The 17,336-nt window shown below is 48.8% G+C and overlaps 1 protein-coding gene across 1 annotated transcript in view; it reads left to right on the forward strand.

Annotated features, from left to right (window-relative positions):
- rspo4 (R-spondin 4) overlaps positions 1-15,054 on the forward strand; it is a 37,080-nt gene extending 22,026 nt beyond the window's left edge. The window contains exon 5 of the mRNA XM_062409444.1: positions 14,378-15,054. Within this exon, the coding sequence (XP_062265428.1) occupies positions 14,378-14,466 (89 nt within the window). The 3' untranslated portion in view covers positions 14,467-15,054. The remainder of the gene's footprint in view (positions 1-14,377) is intronic.
- Positions 15,055-17,336: the final 2,282 nt, after the last annotated feature.

Below are 17,336 nucleotides of genomic sequence, written 5' to 3' on the forward strand. Positions count from 1 at the left end.
CTCGACCTGGAAACAGAGTCCGACTGCAGGAGGAGGGATTTCCACTGAGCTGCTGAGGAGAGGCTGTGGGAGCCGGTCAGAGTCGCAGTGAGAAGAAGGAAGCGGTGATTACAGTCCCTTGTTTTCAGGCTTCTCTTCGTCAGCAGTAGAAACGTCTGTGTCTGGATCTTGTTTTCTAACTCTGCGTTAAATTAACGATTTCATTATTTTTATTAACTTTTGTGCGAATATATTTTCCACGACGTTAAAACCAAAACAAATTGGCAGCGATTTCTGCTCCTCCACTGAAACCCAGTCGTTGTTTATTGTTCCATCTCGTTCCACTTTGCACAAACAGCGGGAGGAGCCGATAGAAGGACGTGGACGTGCAGAGGAATGTGAGGAGACGTGTTCTATTTCACTTTTTCCAAAGTGGCGAGAAAGCCAAATGCTAATTTCTCTTTAGAGCTCCGCAAATATTGTGTTTTCAGTGTGTGTGTGTGTCTGTGTGTGTGAGTGTGTGCATGCCTGTGTGTTTTCCACAATGGAAGGCATTTCATTTGAAGCAATCATCATTATCATTGTCAGATCGTATGTCCGGTGGCATTAGAGCAGGAAGAAACCCGATCCAGCGAGTCTGGCGCTGGGATCAGACCCGTGAACCTAATGGCACACATCTGGGATTGGAGGCTGCTGTGGCATCTCCTTGACATTCCTCCGTTGGTCCCGATTAGACGTCTCTGCCGGGTGTCGTCTCTTTGTTTTCAGATGACGAGGACGGGTCTCATCCTCATCCAGTCCTTTCTCACTGCGTCAGCAACATGTGTCACGAGGTCGAAACCCGGCCGAGGGTTCGTCGCCCGACTTCCCGTCAATTTAGCATCTGACAGCTAATGTGGTTTGTTTCCAGAGCTCGGCCTCTATCTCATCAGTGAGGTTTCATGAGCGGGGGGGGGGGGGGGGGGGGGGGGGCAGCTGTTAAAGACTGCTCATCACAGGTTCGAGTCCCAGTGAAGGGTCTCAAACCAGTTCCCTGCAGACACTCTGTGGTTCTGGTTAGACGTGCTCTGGGTTCAGTGTCAGAACATCTTCATTCAGTTTGTCAGCGTGCTCACATCGGGGGGGGGGGGGGGGGGGGGGGCATCAACCACGGGGAGTCGTAAAGCAAAGTACAGTCACAAAGTACAAAGACCAGTGGCTGATCAGAGGTCAGAGGTCACCGAGGGGATTACCATTCGTCTCCAGAGACACACTCGCATTTCTGCACAAAACTCTCGTGGCAATAACTGTGATGGACGAGCTGTTGTCTGCAGACGTCCAACTCGGGGGGGGCAGTAGAGGGACAGAGGACAGATCGCCACGAGAACCGTCTGGACGGGAAGATCACAGCGAGGAAGACATTCAAGTCTGAGCTGAAGACAGAGACTCGTCCCCAGAGACTGGAGGACAGACGTGAGGGGACATGAAGAGACTTGAGGAAACCTCAGGAGACATGAGAAGACATGAGGGGACTTGAGGAGACATGAAAAGTTCTGAGGAGACTCAAGGAGACATGGGGAGACATGAGGAGACTTAAGGAGACATGAGGAGACTTAAGGAGACATGAGGAGACTTAAGGAGTCTTGTAGCGATGTGAGGAGACATGTAGCGATGTGAGGAGACTTGAGGAGACATGAGGGGACATGAGGAGACATGAGGAGACATGAGGAGACATACAGAGACATGAAGAGACTTGAGGAGACTTGAGGAGACATGAGGAGACATGAGGAGACATGAGGAGACATGCAGAGACATGAGGAGACATGAGGAGACATGAGGAGACATAAGGAGACATGAGGAGACATGAGGAGTCATGAGGAGACATGAGGAGACATGAGGAGACGTACCCTAAATCACAGAGGATGCTGATTCTTTATCTCACTTTTATAGTTCAACCATCGTGTGACTGGGAAACATGTGAATCAACCAGTAGTTGTATCAGGAAGTGATTTTAAAATCCCAGCGTCCTGGTGAGTTCATAATAATCCGGACCATGTGTTGGGAACACGTGTGTGTTACTGGGAGCAGCCGCAGCACCACAGCTTATCCATGTTGTTTTGTCTGGAGTCGGCCGGGACCAGTGATCCCAGTCAGGATGTGTGAGGCTCATCAAACGGGGGCAGGAGGATCAAACTGCTCCGTGCCTGCTGGGCTGTGAGGAGACATGAAGAGACGTGAGGAGACATGAAGAGACGTGAGGAGACATTAAGAGACTTGAGGGGACATGGGGAGACATGAGGAGTCATGAAGGGACGTGAGGAGACATGAGGAGACTTGAGCAGACTTAAGGAGACATAAGGAAGCTTGAGGAGACATGAGGAGACATGAGGAAACACGAGGAGATATGAGGAGACATTAGGAGACATGAGGAGAAGTGAGGGGACATGAGGAGACTTGAGGAGACATGAGGAGACATGAGGAGACATGAGGAGACATGAAGAGACTTGAGGAGACATGAGGAGACATGAGGAGACATGAGGAGACTTGAGGAGACATGAGGAGACATGAGGAGACATGAGGAGACATGAAGAGACTTGAGGAGACTTAAGGAGACATGAGGAGTCATGAGGGGACTTGAGGAGACATGAGAGGACTTAAGGAGACATGAGGAGACATGAAGAGACTTTAGGAGATTTGAGGAGACATGTGGAGACATGAGAGTACATGAAGAGACTTGAGGAGACGTGAGGAGACTTAAGGAGACGTGAGGAGACTTAAGGAGACGTGAGGAGAAATGAGGGGACGTGAGGAGACATGAAGAGACATGAAGAGACTTGAGCAGACTTAAGGAGACATAAGGAAACACGAGGAGACATGAGGAGTCATGAGGGGACGTGAGGAGACGTGAGGAGACATGAAGCGACTTGAGGAGTCTTAAGGAGACATGAGGAGACATGAGAGGACTTAAGGAGACGTGAGGAGACATGAAGAGACTTTAGGAGACTTGAGGAGACATGAGGAGACATGAGAGGACTTAAGGAGACCTGAGGAGACATGAAGAGACTTGAGGAGACATGAGGAGACATGAGGAGACATGCAGAGATATGAGGAGACATGCAGAGACATGAGGAGACATGCAGAGACATGAGGAGACATGAGGAGACATGAGGAGACATGAGGAGACTTGAGGAGACATGAAGAGACTTAAGGAAGCTTGTGGAGACATGAGGAGACATGAGGAGACATGAGGAGACATGCAGAGACATGAGGAGACATGAGGAGACATGAGGAGACTTGAGGAGACATGAAGAGACTTAAGGAAGCTTGAGGAGACATGAGGAGACATGCAGAGACATGAGGAGACATGAGGAGACTTGAGGAGACATGAAGAGACTTAAGGAAGCTTGAGGAGACATGAGGAGACATGCAGAGACATGAGGAGACATGCAGAGACATTAGGAGACATGAGGAGAAGTGAGGGGACATGAGGAGACTTGAGGAGACATGAGGAGACGTACCCTAAGTCACAGAGGATGCTGATTCTTTATCTCACTTTTATAGTTCAACCATCGTGTGACTGGGAAACATTTGAATCAACCAGTAGTTGTATCAGGAAGTGATTTTAAAATCCCAGCGTCCTGGTGAGTTCATAATAATCCGGACCATGTGTTGGGAACACGTGTGTGTTACTGGGAGCAGCCGCAGCACCACAGCTTATCCATGTTGTTTTGTCTGGAGTTGGCCGGGACCAGTGATCCCAGTCAGGATGTGTGTGGCTCATCAAACGGGGGCAGGAGGATCAAACTGCTCTGTGCCTGCTGGGCTGTGAGGAGACATGAAGAGACGTGAGGAGACATGAAGAGACTTGAGGGGACATGAGGAGACATGAGGAGTCATGAAGGGACATGAGGAGACTTGAGGAGACATGAGGAGACATGAGGAGTCATGAAGGGACGTGAGGAGACATGAGGAGACTTGAGCAGACTTAAGGAGACGTAAGGAAACACAAGGAGATATGAGGAGACATTAGGAGACATGAGGAGAAGTGAGGGGACATGAGGAGACTTGAGGAGACATGAGGAGACATGAGGAGACATGAGGAGACATGAAGAGACTTGAGGAGACTTAAGGAGACATGAGGAGACATGAGGAGACTTGAGGAGAAATGAAGCGACTTGAGGAGACTTAAGGAGACATGAGGAGTCATGAGGAGACTTGAGCAGACTTAAGGAGACATAAGGAAACACAAGGAGATATGAGGAGACATTAGGAGACATGAGGAGAAGTGAGGGGACATGAGGAGACTTGAGGAGACATGAGGAGACATGAGGAGACATGAGGAGACATGAAGAGACTTGAGGAGACTTAAGGAGACATGAGGAGACATGAGGAGACTTGAGGAGAAATGAAGCGACTTGAGGAGACTTAAGGAGACATGAGGAGTCATGAGGGGACTTGAGGAGACATGAGAGGACTTAAGGAGACATGAGGAGACATGAAGAGACTTTAGGAGATTTGAGGAGACATGTGGAGACATGAGAGTACATGAAGAGACTTGAGGAGACGTGAGGAGACTTAAGGAGACGTGAGGAGACTTAAGGAGACGTGAGGAGAAATGAGGGGACGTGAGGAGACATGAAGAGACATGAAGAGACTTGAGCAGACTTAAGGAGACATGAGGAGACATGAGAGGACGTGAGGAGACGTGAGGAGACATGAAGCGACTTGAGGAGTCTTAAGGAGACATGAGGAGACATGAGAGGACTTAAGGAGACATGAGGAGACATGAAGAGACTTTAGGAGACTTGAGGAGACATGAGGAGACATGAGAGGACTTTAGGAGACTTGAGGAGACATGAAGAGACTTGAGGAGACATGAGGGGACATGAGGAGACATGAGGGACTTAGTGTTCCTCCGCTCTGTGGTCAGGTATCCAGCTCATACACCAAGCAGCCCAAACACCAGATCAGAGCCTGGAGGCACTCGATCAGGATTTCACCTTTATGCAGTTTGAGAACCAGGGTTTGGTCCCGTCCACGTGAGGCTGCGTCCCCCTGTCCTCGTCCTCGTCCTCCACCTCTCCACTCGTCCGAGGCGGCAGCAGACACATGCTCGGTGTTAGTGTGAAAGCTTATTAAGTTGTAGTTTACGGCGGTGATAATCAAAAGGGACTGATTCACGCTGCAGCTCTCCTTCAGGACGCCATGCTGGCCCGGCTGTAAAAGTGAGGAGGCTGCAGAGCTGGTGTGTTTTACGAGGCAGAGCAACATGGAACCAGGAGGAGAAAAGTTCTCTATGTGGTCCATGAGCAGCAGCATCTGTCTCACATCTATATGAGGCTCTAACACACTCTGTCAAATATCCATCCTTCATTATTGCTCCATTCGTGCAGCGGGGGATCGTTTTAAAAACTCTGTTAAGTAGAAAAGACACAACTCACAACAGGAATCCAAATTCCCTTAAAGCCTCTGGAAGCTGCAGGAGAAGAAAAGACCTCATCCAGACAAGTGGTTCCTCTCTGAGAGCAACACACACAGGACTGAGAGCAACACACAGGGCTGAGAGCAACACACACAGGACTGAGAGCAACACACAGGGCTGAGAGCAACACACACAGGACTGAGAGCAACACACAGGGCTGAGAGCAACACACACAGGACTGAGAGCAACACACAGGGCTGAGAGCAACACACACAGGACTGAGAGCAACACACACAGGACTGAGAGCAACACACAGGGCTGAGAGCAACACACACAGGGCCCAGAGCAACACACAGGGCTGAGAGCAACACACACAGGACTGAGAGCAACACACAGGGCTGAGAGCAACACACACAGGACTGAGAGCAACACACAGGGCTGAGAGCAACACACACAGGACTGAGAGCAACACACACAGGACTGAGAGCAACACACAGAGCTGAGAGCAACACACACAGAGCTGAGAGCAACACACACTGGACTGAGAGCAACACACACAGGACTGAGAGCAACACACAGGGCTGAGAGCAACACACAGAGCTGAGAGCAACACACACAGAGCTGAGAGCAACACACACTGGACTGAGAGCAACACACACAGGACTGAGAGCAACACACAGGGCCTAGAGCAACAGACAGAGCTGAGAGCAACACACACAGGGCCCAGAGCAACACACACAGAGCCGAGAGCAACACACACAGGACTGAGAGCAACACACAGGGCTGAGAGCAACACACAGAGCTGAGAGCAACACACACAGGGCCCAGAGCAACACACACAGAGCCGAGAGCAACACACAGGGCTAAGAGCAACACACACAGGACTGAGAGCAACACACACAGGGCTGAGAGCAACACACACAGGAATGAGAGCAACACACACAGAGCTGAGAGCAACACACACAGGACTGAGAGCAACACACACTGGACTGAGAGCAACACACACAGGACTGAGAGCAACACACACAGGGCTGAGAGCAACACACACAGGACTGAGAGCAACACACACAGAGCTGAGAGCAACACACACAGGACTGAGAGCAACACACAGGACTGAGAGCAACACACACAGAGCTGAGAGCAACACACACAGGACTGAGAGCAACACACAGGGCTGAGAGCAACACACACAGGACTGAGAGCAACACACAGAGCTGAGAGCAACACACACAGGACTGAGTGCAACACACACAGGACTGAGAGCAACACACACAGGGCTGAGAGCAACACACAGAGCTGAGAGCAACACACACAGGACTGAGAGCAACACACAGGGCTGAGAGCAACACACACAGGACTGAGAGCAACACACACAGGACTGAGAGCAACACACAGGGCTGAGAGCAACACACACAGGACTGAGAGCAACACACAGGGCTGAGAGCAACACACAGAGCTGAGAGCAACACACACAGGACTGAGAGCAACACACAGGGCTGAGAGCAACACACACAGGGCTGAGAGCAACACACAGGGCTGAGAGCAACACACACAGGGCTGAGAGCAACACACACAGGGCTGAGAGCAACACACAGAGCTGAGAGCAACACACACAGGACTGAGAGCAACACACACAGGGCTGAGAGCAACACACAGAGCTGAGAGCAACACACAGGGCTGAGAGCAACACACACAGGGCTGAGAGCAACACACACAGGGCTGAGAGCAACACACAGGACTGAGAGCAACACACACAGAGCTGAGAGCAACACACAGGGCTGAGAGCAACACACACAGGACTGAGAGCAACACACACAGGGCTGAGAGCAACACACACAGGGCTGAGAGCAACACACAGGGCTGAGAGCAACACACACAGGGCTGAGAGCAACACACAGAGCTGAGAGCAACACACAGGGCTGAGAGCAACACACACAGGGCTGAGAGCAACACACAGGGCTGAGAGCAACACACACAGGACTGAGAGCAACACACACAGGACTGAGAGCAACACACAGGGCTGAGAGCAACACACACAGAGCTGAGAGCAACACACAGGGCTGAGAGCAACACACACAGGACTGAGAGCAACACACACAGGGCTGAGAGCAACACACACAGGGCTGAGAGCAACACACAGGGCTGAGAGCAACACACACAGGACTGAGAGCAACACACAGGACTGAGAGCAACACACACAGGGCTGAGAGCAACACACAGGGCTGAGAGCAACACACAGAGCTGAGAGCAACACACAGGGCTGAGAGCAACACACACAGGACTGAGAGCAACAAACAGGGCTGAGAGCAACACACAGGACTGAGAGCAACACACAGGGCTGAGAGCAACACACACAGGACTGAGAGCAACACACAGGACTGAGAGCAAGACACACAGGACTGAGAGCAACACACACAGGACTGAGAGCAACACACAGGGCTGAGAGCAACACACACAGGACTGAGAGCAACACACACAGGACTGAGAGCAACACACAGGGCTGAGAGCAACACACACAGGACTGAGAGCAACACACACAGGACTGAGAGCAACACACACAGGACTGAGAGCAACACACACAGGACTGAGAGCAACACACACAGGGCTGAGAGCAACACACAGGGCTGAGAGCAACACACACAGGGCTGAGAGCAACACACAGGGCTGAGAGCAACACACACAGGACTGAGAGCAACACACACAGGACTGAGAGCAACACACAGGGCTGAGAGCAACACACACAGAGCTGAGAGCAACACACAGGGCTGAGAGCAACACACACAGGACTGAGAGCAACACACACAGGACTGAGAGCAACACACACAGGACTGAGAGCAACACACACAGGACTGAGAGCAACACACACAGGACTGAGAGCAACACACACAGGGCTGAGAGCAACACACAGAGCTGAGAGCAACACACACAGAGCTGAGAGCAACACACAGGGCCTAGAGCAACAGACAGAGCTGAGAGCAACACACAGAGCTGAGAGCAACACACACAGGGCTGAGAGCAACACACACAGGGCTGAGAGCAACACACAGGGCTGAGAGCAACACACAGGGCTGAGAGCAACACACACAGGGCTGAGAGCAACACACAGGACTGAGAGCAACACACACAGGACTGAGAGCAACACACACAGGACTGAGAGCAACACACACAGGACTGAGAGCAACACACACAGGACTGAGAGCAACACAAAGGGCTGAGAGCAACACACAGGACTGAGAGCAACACACACAGGACTGAGAGCAACACACACAGGACTGAGAGCAACACACACAGGACTGAGAGCAACACACACAGGACTGAGAGCAACACAAAGGGCTGAGAGCAACACACACAGGGCTGAGAGCAACACACACAGGGCTGAGAGCAACACACAGAGCTGAGAGCAACACACAGGGCTGAGAGCAACACACACAGGACTGAGAGCAACACACAGGACTGAGAGCAACACAAAGGGCTGAGAGCAACACAAAGGGCTGAGCAATCTGATCTGGGTGAAATTACCCAGATCAGTTTTGGACGCTGGTGGGAATGAGCTCATTTTTATGCTTTGGCACTTTCAGCAGAAAACAGATTTTTGGGTGAGGACACAAACTGAGGAGTCGTGCTGGATCTGCAGGTTGTGACCACGATGTTTGACATCATTTGACTATGATGTGATTATTAGTGTGATATGAGACAGACGTGGCTCAGGGGGGAGACGGGGGTTGTTGTTGTTGTTGTTGATGGAAGGATTGTTAGTTTGACCTCTGGTGACCTTCAAGATACTAAACTGAGTGTTATTTGGTGTCCTTAGGTAAAAACTTCACTTGTGTAACCGATGCACTCGATGGGACTCGGCTGTAGTTTATTATCTTTCAGCAGAATCAGATGATGAAGATGATGAAGACATAATATAATCATTATTCTGTCCATCAATCATAACTTAATCATAACGTAAAACATTTCTCATGTGAATATTATTAGAAGATTTGACATCTCCGACCCCTTGAGAGAGAGAATGAAATTGAGGCTTAATATTAATATATAAATGAAAACAAAACACAAATACAACTAAGTATTAATACATCTTCAATAAGAAAATAAACTATTTTTAACAGAACTGTTTGAGGTTTGAAACATCGTGATTTGTTTCCTTTCATCGTCTCCAGATTTCAGATGATCTAATCTCCTCTGTGAGGAAGCAGCTTCTCTCTGTGGATCATCTCAGAGACACTAACGTCTTCCAGAGGACGAGTCCTAGCGGTGACTCTCGGTTTCTCCTCGAGCTCCAACATCAGGTTCAGGTTTACGGCTCAGAGTGAAATGCTCAGCGACTCGGATGGATTTCCATTAAATGTGTTCCTGGCGTCAGGTCAAGATTTTTCACTTTGCAAGCAAAATAACTGTCGGCATCGGAATCAGCTCCGAGTCATTCAGCACCGGTCAGCTGAGCGTGGTCATCGCTCCACGTGCTAACCTTCAGCACGTTAGCATCGTGGCTATGTGCACGTTAGCACGACCTCCAGGGCTGCTGCCCCTGAACTTCACACAGAGGAGAAATGAACCCTGGTTCTTCTGAAGTGAGGGATTTCGTGCAGATTCATCGTTTTCATTCCAGGGTGTTGTGTGTTTGTGTTTCATGCCTTTTTGTGTGTGAGTCGGCCCACATGGTTCCACGCTGCTTTGTAATGCTGATTTATCCCCGTCATGCTGATCCCCCCCCCCCCCCCTTACAACATGTGGTTCTGAGCGTGGCTCCGCGTTGGGCGAGGAGTCGTTTCAGGCTCAAGAGGATAAGGTCGACAATTTTTTGAAAAATCCAGCGGCTTTTCGTCTTTGTCGAGTAAATGTTCGACCACAGAGACGACAAATATTGTCTTGATTTAAAGGGTCAGTGGAGTTGTGTCAGATTCTCTAATGATTTCCAGCCACACGGAGAATCAGAGGAAGACAGAATCCTGCTGCTGGTGTTCACAGCCCGGGAGCAACTGGAAGTCAAATCTTTGTGGCTGCAGTTACAGACAGAAACGTTCCATTGGTCAACTTTAAACTCCATCGACCACCTGGAGGGTCACGATTTCATTTCACGTTCAGACCTGGTCCGGGTTAACGTCGCGTTCACAGTTAAAAACAATTTCTTTTAAATAACTTGATTTAAAAACCTCAGTGAAAGTCGCACTTTGTTGGTGAAGCCCGATCTCGGATGATCCCCCGGCGTGAAGCAGGAAAGTTATCTGAGGTCACTTGTAGACTGAAGACTCATTGTGTATTTTTAAAAGCCAATATTCATATCTTATAATATCTGTTTTTCATTAAAGTGAGATTATCTGACTTTCATTAAGAAGAAATAACATTTTTTCCTCTCACGGATAAAATGTGGATTTGGCTGCTGCCGTCGTGTTGAGTCTGGTTGACCTTATAACTCGTTAAAGTGCAAAGTGCTGCTGAGGTCACTTCATGTTGTATAATCAGTTTCTGTGTGTGTAAATCGTGTCTATAAATAAAATCTGTGTGCCATTATTCTTCTAGTTATTAGTATTAACTGCCCCATAAACACTGGACGTCTCCGGCAGTGACCCGTGACTTCCCGGGGAGTCGCTCGACTTCACGTTTTGTTTCTCATTAGCAAATTCCTGTCGTCACGAAAGAAAAACACAAAAAAAAACAAACGGGCTCACGAACAAATAAATCTGAATTTATTTGTCTGAATCTGAAGCTGAGACGTTTGGAAACAAAGACACTGGCAACACATGGAAGAGCTCAGCGTCTGTTTCCAATGTGGGGGGGGGGGGGGGGGGGGGCTGAGTGTGTCCACGTTGGGATGCGGTCACACATTCAGTGTGAGGGCTGTACAGAAGTAAACGAGCCACAAGGCCAGCGTTTGTGTGTGTGTGTGTGTCTGTGTGTGTGTGTGTGTGTGTGTGTGTGTGTGTGTGTGTGTGGGTCGTTTTCCAGCACTTGATTCAGTAAAGATGTCCGAGGGATTCTCTCTCTCTCACACGGCAGCGACTGGTGATAAAGACTTGAGATGAATTTAAATGGACGACGACTGAAGCCATAATATTTTGCCCTCGGGCGCGTCGCCATCTTGGATCAGGTGACGTCCTCTGAAGGGAGGGGCTGTGGGCGGAGCCACGATGAAACCGTAACGAATCGAACAAGCTTCTCGATTTCAGGTTGAAACAGAAAAGAACTGGATCTCTGAGATTTTCCCTCGAACTGATAAAAACATTGATGGTTTGTGATTTGATTTGCGTCGGCTCTCAGGAGACGTGCAGATGTTTGCAGAGAAGAACCCACGAGGTTCAGAGAAGGACTTTCAGAGTTCTCCCACTGACTCTGCTCAACATGAAATAACCTTTAACTTTCTCCAAATGTCTGAGACCTTCTGCCAAACCACACTCTGTTCCTGTTTGTACCTGAGAGTTTGCAAAACCTCACACATGAATAAACCAACAGAGGACAACCAGGAGCACATGGACACGTCCAGCTGGTCGTCCCCCAGGAGCACGTCCACCCCCGGGTTCTGAGGAGCACACCAGGACCACATGTCCCGCTAACACTCGTAATGTGGTGCTAATTTAAACGTGCACGGGCGTTTCAGAAGCATCCAGAGTAACAGTGACGGCTAGTGAAGGAGGGATCGTGATGAGGAGGAGGTGGCTGGAGAGGAGGAGAGACGGCCATGGAAAAGGAGAGGAGAGTTTGACTTGAGGACGAGAGGAGACGAGGGGATTTAAAAAGTCTGATTTCAGAAGACGAGGGTCTCTGATGAAGGACAGAGGACGCTGCAGCTTCCTGTGACTGAAGGGGCAGAGGAGAGGAGGTCTGGTGTGAGCAGAGCTGAACCTCCTCCTCCTCCTCCTCCTCTTCTTCCTCCTCCTCCTCCTCCTCCTCTGCCACCTCTTCCTCCTCTTCCTCCTCCACCTCCTCTTCCACCTCTTCTTGGTCCTCCTTCTCCTCCTCTTCCTCCTCCTCCTCTTCTTCCTCATCCTCCTCCTCCACCTCCTATTCCACCTCTTCTTGCTCCTCCTCCTTCCCCTCCTTCTCCTCCTCCTCTGCCACCTCTTCCTCCTCCTCATCCTCTTCTTCCTCCTCCTCCTCCTCCTTCTCCTCCTCCTCTTCTTCCTTTTCTTCCTCCTCCTCTGCCACCTCTTCCACCTCTTCTTCCTCCTCCTCCTTGTCCTCTGCCACCTCTTCCTCCTCATCATTCTCTTCTTCCTCACCTCCTCCTCCTCCTCCACCTCCTCTTCCACCTCTTCTTCCTCCTCCTCCTCCTTCTCCTCCTCCTCTTCTTCCTTTTCTTCCTCCTCCTCTGCCACCTCTTCCACCTCTTCTTCCTCCTCCTCCTTGTCCTTAGCCACCTCTTCCTCCTCATCATTCTCTTCTTCCTCACCTCCTCCTCCTCCTCCACCTCCTCTTCCACCTCTTCTTGCTCCTCCTCCTTCTCCTCCTCCTCCTCCTCTTCCTTCTCCTCCTTCTCCTCCTCTTCCTCCTCTTCCTCAAAGCAAAGTGTGAGAAGCAATGGGCAGACGTCCTCCAGCCTGGAATTAAGTTTGAGCGTCTGGCTTGAAATCATGATGAGTCACTTTGAACTGGTTTGTGGCTGAAGGTGGGAATTCCTGAAAGTCCAAAGCTCTTCCATTCTTTCGTCTTTCCCTCCTTCCTGTTTCTTCTTCTCCTTCCTGTTTCTTCTTCTCCTTCCTGTTTCTTCTTCTCCTTCCTGTTTCATCTTCTACTTCCTGTTACTTCTTCCTGTTTCTTCTTCTCCTTCCTGTTACTTCTTCTACTTCCTCTTTCTTCTTCTACTTCCAGTTTCTTCTTCTCCTTCCTGTTACTTCTTCTACTTCCCGTTTCTTCTTCTACTTCCTGTTACTTCTTCTACTTCCTGTTTCCTCTTCTACTCTCTGAAGTCGATCGAGGTCTGAATCCAACTTGCTGCAGCTCTCTCACAAAACAACTTCACATTTTAAACTCCGGCCAAAAACACTGAAGCTCCTCTGCATCAAAAACACATTTTCTATCATGAGACAGTTCCACATATCACCTACGTGTGTGTGTGTGTGTGTGTGTGTGTTACTGTATGTGTGTATGTGTGTGACCTGATGTCATTGTGTTCATGTTTTCGTTGAATCCTCCTCGTCCGGGCGTCGGATCCGTTTCCTCACGTCTTCACTGACCAGAGTTCAAAAGCGTGTTTCTCTCCCTCTGCAAACTCGTGGCCAAGCTTCACGTCTCCCAGCAGCAATTCATCAGTGAGAATATTTCACTGACACTGAAACATAAACCCTCAGAATCCACCGATCAGCTCACAGAACGTTCAGTGTTCTGATCCTGGATCAGAATCTGAGGCTCACAAACAACTGTGCGACATTTTACCAGCGTTACAAAAATAGCTTTTCTCTGGTTTTACACAATCTCCACGATGTTTTGATGAAACGTGAACGAATGAATGTGTAACTCACAGAAACTCTGTTGTGTGTATTCGACACGTGACGCTGGAGGTGCAGAGCAGCTGTTCCAACACGACTCAGGTCTGAGGTCAGAGGTCGAGGCACCTCGTTACTGGATCTGAAGGTGAACACATGTGATGTGTGAGATATGAGGTCACTTCTCTTCCTTCACACCCAGAGGGTTCTCACACCAGCGATGCTCGTTCTCCTTACAAAGCCCCCCCCCCCCCCCGAGGGAACAGAACTGAAGAACCCAGAACGAGCCTCAGGAGGAACCCGCTCCTCTGATCAGGCCCAACAGGCGTCCTGACGTTCTCTGGAAGAGCTGCGAGTGGGAACGGAAAAGAAACCAGTGAGTCAGCAGCTCCGGACATTCTCTGGAACATGTCACGATGGGGCTCTTGTACTTTCCCCCTCTCCCCCATAGCTCTGAACCCGTACAGATCCGGGGTCAGTGGGGTCAGCGGGTCACAGACCGAATGTAGACAAAAACAAAAAGCATTTGCACCATTTAACGTTTTTCTCTTTCATTTTTTTTATCCGTCAGAAAGAAGACAGAATAAAAAAGGCCTCGGAAGAAAGAGGGAGAGGAAACGCCTGCTACTCCTCAGCAGCGACTCACAGGGAGGAAGCTGAGGAGGAAGCTGAGGAGGAAGCTGAGGAGGAAGCTGAGGAGGAAGCTGAGGAGGAATCTGAGGAGGAAGCTGAGGAGGTGACGGGCGAGCGGCGAGATGAGCGGCTCAACACGTGTCCCCAATTTCAATCTGAGACCAAATCAGTGTTTGAGGATGTTTCCGATCAGACTCGTTATTAAAAACATCAGAAAGTTGTTTACTGGAAACTTCAGTGGATTCTATGACTAAGACATTCTGTGAGTAACGATTTCCAGAGACGCTGGAGACTCGGTGATCGTCAGCAAACATCTGTCCCCCGGAGGATCCAGGGTTTATCTGGTGTCCCACCACGGAGACGGACTGGTTCCTGGTTCCCAGTCACACAATATTAAAGTTTGATCTGTGCGTTCGTATTTAAAAGAGAGAAAAACTAAGTTGTGTGAAGAAATTTCCTTCAAATCAAACTGTAATTAATTGTTTTTTTTTCAATGTAAAATGTTCTTCTTCTCGTCCAGTTTGCTTCTGTCAGTTTTATATTGAACAATATCTCTATGACGAAATGGGATTTTATTCCACAACATGAATGTATGTGTCACTAAATGTAAATATGGTTGATGAGCTGACTTCAGATCTGTAGCTTCTTGAATTTGTAACTTTGTGTTTGTGACATTAAGATTGTGAGTAAAACGCTTCCTCTGTGTTTGTCTCCGGGTTTCGTGATTCGGCCCCAGAGGGATCATCGTCTCCGAGGTCGCTAGAGATTCACGTTTTCTTTGTGTGTGTGTGATTGTGTCTGTGTGTGTGGGTGTGTGTGAGTGTCATGACCTTTAACGATAAGTTAAACAAAAATATGATCCCCCCCAAAAAAATATATATAGATAAGTCAGAAAATCAAATTATTCATTGTTTTATATCCAGAAGCTTCTTTCTGAGCAGAGGTTTAAAAACCAGAAAATTTAATTTGACAAGAAAAAGGTTTTAATGGATTTTTCCCCATCAGAATGTTTACATACACATATTAATGAGTTTCTATAGAGCTGGATGTTGTTGTTGTTGTTGTGTTTGTTTTTCTCTTTTTGTTGAAATATTACAATTTAAAATCTCTTCGATTTGCATCTCAGCAGCAAACACAGAAAACAAGAGAGTGAACAACACGATGTTTAGAACTTTGAATCAAATTCGGTTCAAACATTTGGAGCACAGTTGAAAGATTTAAAAACAAGGTTGATATAACTCAATATTTCATTAATGAAAGAAGTTATCTGCAATCTGGGAGGTATATTTTTGCTGGGGAAGATATGAAAAATCACATTCACAATAAAATTCAATATCCCTGTAGGAAAATAAAACATGTCTCCCCCTCAGGGCGATGCTCCAGTTTGAGCCTCAACTCAAAATAATGTGAAGATCATCCAGAGTCACGTTCTCCTGTGGCTGAGGTCTTCACCTCTTCTTCTCCTGTGGCTGAGGTCTTCACCTCTTCTTCTCCTGTGACTGAGGTCTTCACCTCTTCTTCTCCTGTGGCTTAGGTCTTCACCTCTTCTTCTCCTGTGGCTTAGATCTTCACCTCTTCTTCTCCTGTGGCTTAGGTCTTCACCTCTTCTTCTCCTGTGACTGAGGTCTTCACCTCTTCTTCTCCTGTGGCTGAGGTCTTCACCTCTTCTTCTCCTGTGACAGAGGTCTTCACCTCTTCTTCTCCTGTGGCTTAGGTCTTCACCTCTTCTTCTCCTGTGGCTGAGGTCTTCACCTCTTCTTCTCCTGTGGCTTAGGTCTTCACCTCTTCTTCTCCTGTGACTGAGGTCTTCACCTCTTCTTCTCCTGTGACAGAGGTCTTCACCTCTTCTTCTCCTGTGGCTTAGGTCTTCACCTCTTGTTCTCCTGTGGCTTAGGTCTTCACCTCTTCTTCTCCTGTGACAGAGGTCTTCACCTCTTCTTCTCCTGTGACTGAGGTCTTCACCTCTTGTTCTCCTGTGGCTTAGGTCTTCACCTCTTCTTCTCCTGTGACTGAGGTCTTCACCTCTTCTTCTCCTGTGACTGAGGTCTTTACCTCTTCTTCTCCTGTGGCTTAGGTCTTCACCTCTTCTTCTCCTGTGACAGAGGTCTTCACCTCTTCTTCTCCTGTGACTGAGGTCTTCACCTCTTCTTCTCCTGTGACTGAGGTCTTCACCTCTTCTTCTCCTGTGAATGAGGTCTTCACCTCTTCTTCTCCTGTGACTGAGGTCTTCACCTCTTCTTCTCCTGTGACTGAGGTCTTCACCTCTTGTTCTCCTGTGACAGAGGTCTTCACCTCTTGTTCTCCTGTGGCTTAGGTCTTCAACTCTTCTTCTCCTGTGACTGAGGTCTTCACCTCTTCTTCTCCTGTGACTGAGGTCTTCACCTCTTCTTCTCCTGTGACTGAGGTCTTCACCTCTTGTTCTCCTGTGACTGAGGTCTTCACCTCTTCTTCTCCTGTGACTGAGGTCTTCACCTCTTGTTCTCCTGTGGCTTAGGTCTTCAACTCTTCTTCTCCTGTGACTGAGGTCTTCACCTCTTCTTCTCCTGTGGCTGAGGTCTTCACCTCTTCTTCTCCACCTGCTCATGTCACCTCACACAAGTTAATCCAGAGTCCATGGACGAGTCAGCGAAGACGAGGGAAAGTTGAAAGTCATCTTTTATTGCACAATAAAAGATCACACATTCCAAGTTCTGACTCATGAGATTGGTCCACACGGGAACACAGAGAGATATAGTTACAAAGAAGAACCAAAGAAAGAAAGAGGGAAGGAAAGAAAGATAGAAACCAACCAGGTTCAGGCTCTTCTCCACGTTTAGCAGAAACAACCTCGTGAGGGACGCTCGGATTCTTTTTGTGTTGAGGTCGATTCAGACACGTGATGAAGCGTTTGTGTTGAA

This window comes from Platichthys flesus, chromosome 2 (assembly GCF_949316205.1).
Source record: "Platichthys flesus chromosome 2, fPlaFle2.1, whole genome shotgun sequence".
In the NCBI taxonomy this organism is placed as follows: Eukaryota; Metazoa; Chordata; class Actinopteri; order Pleuronectiformes; family Pleuronectidae; genus Platichthys; species Platichthys flesus.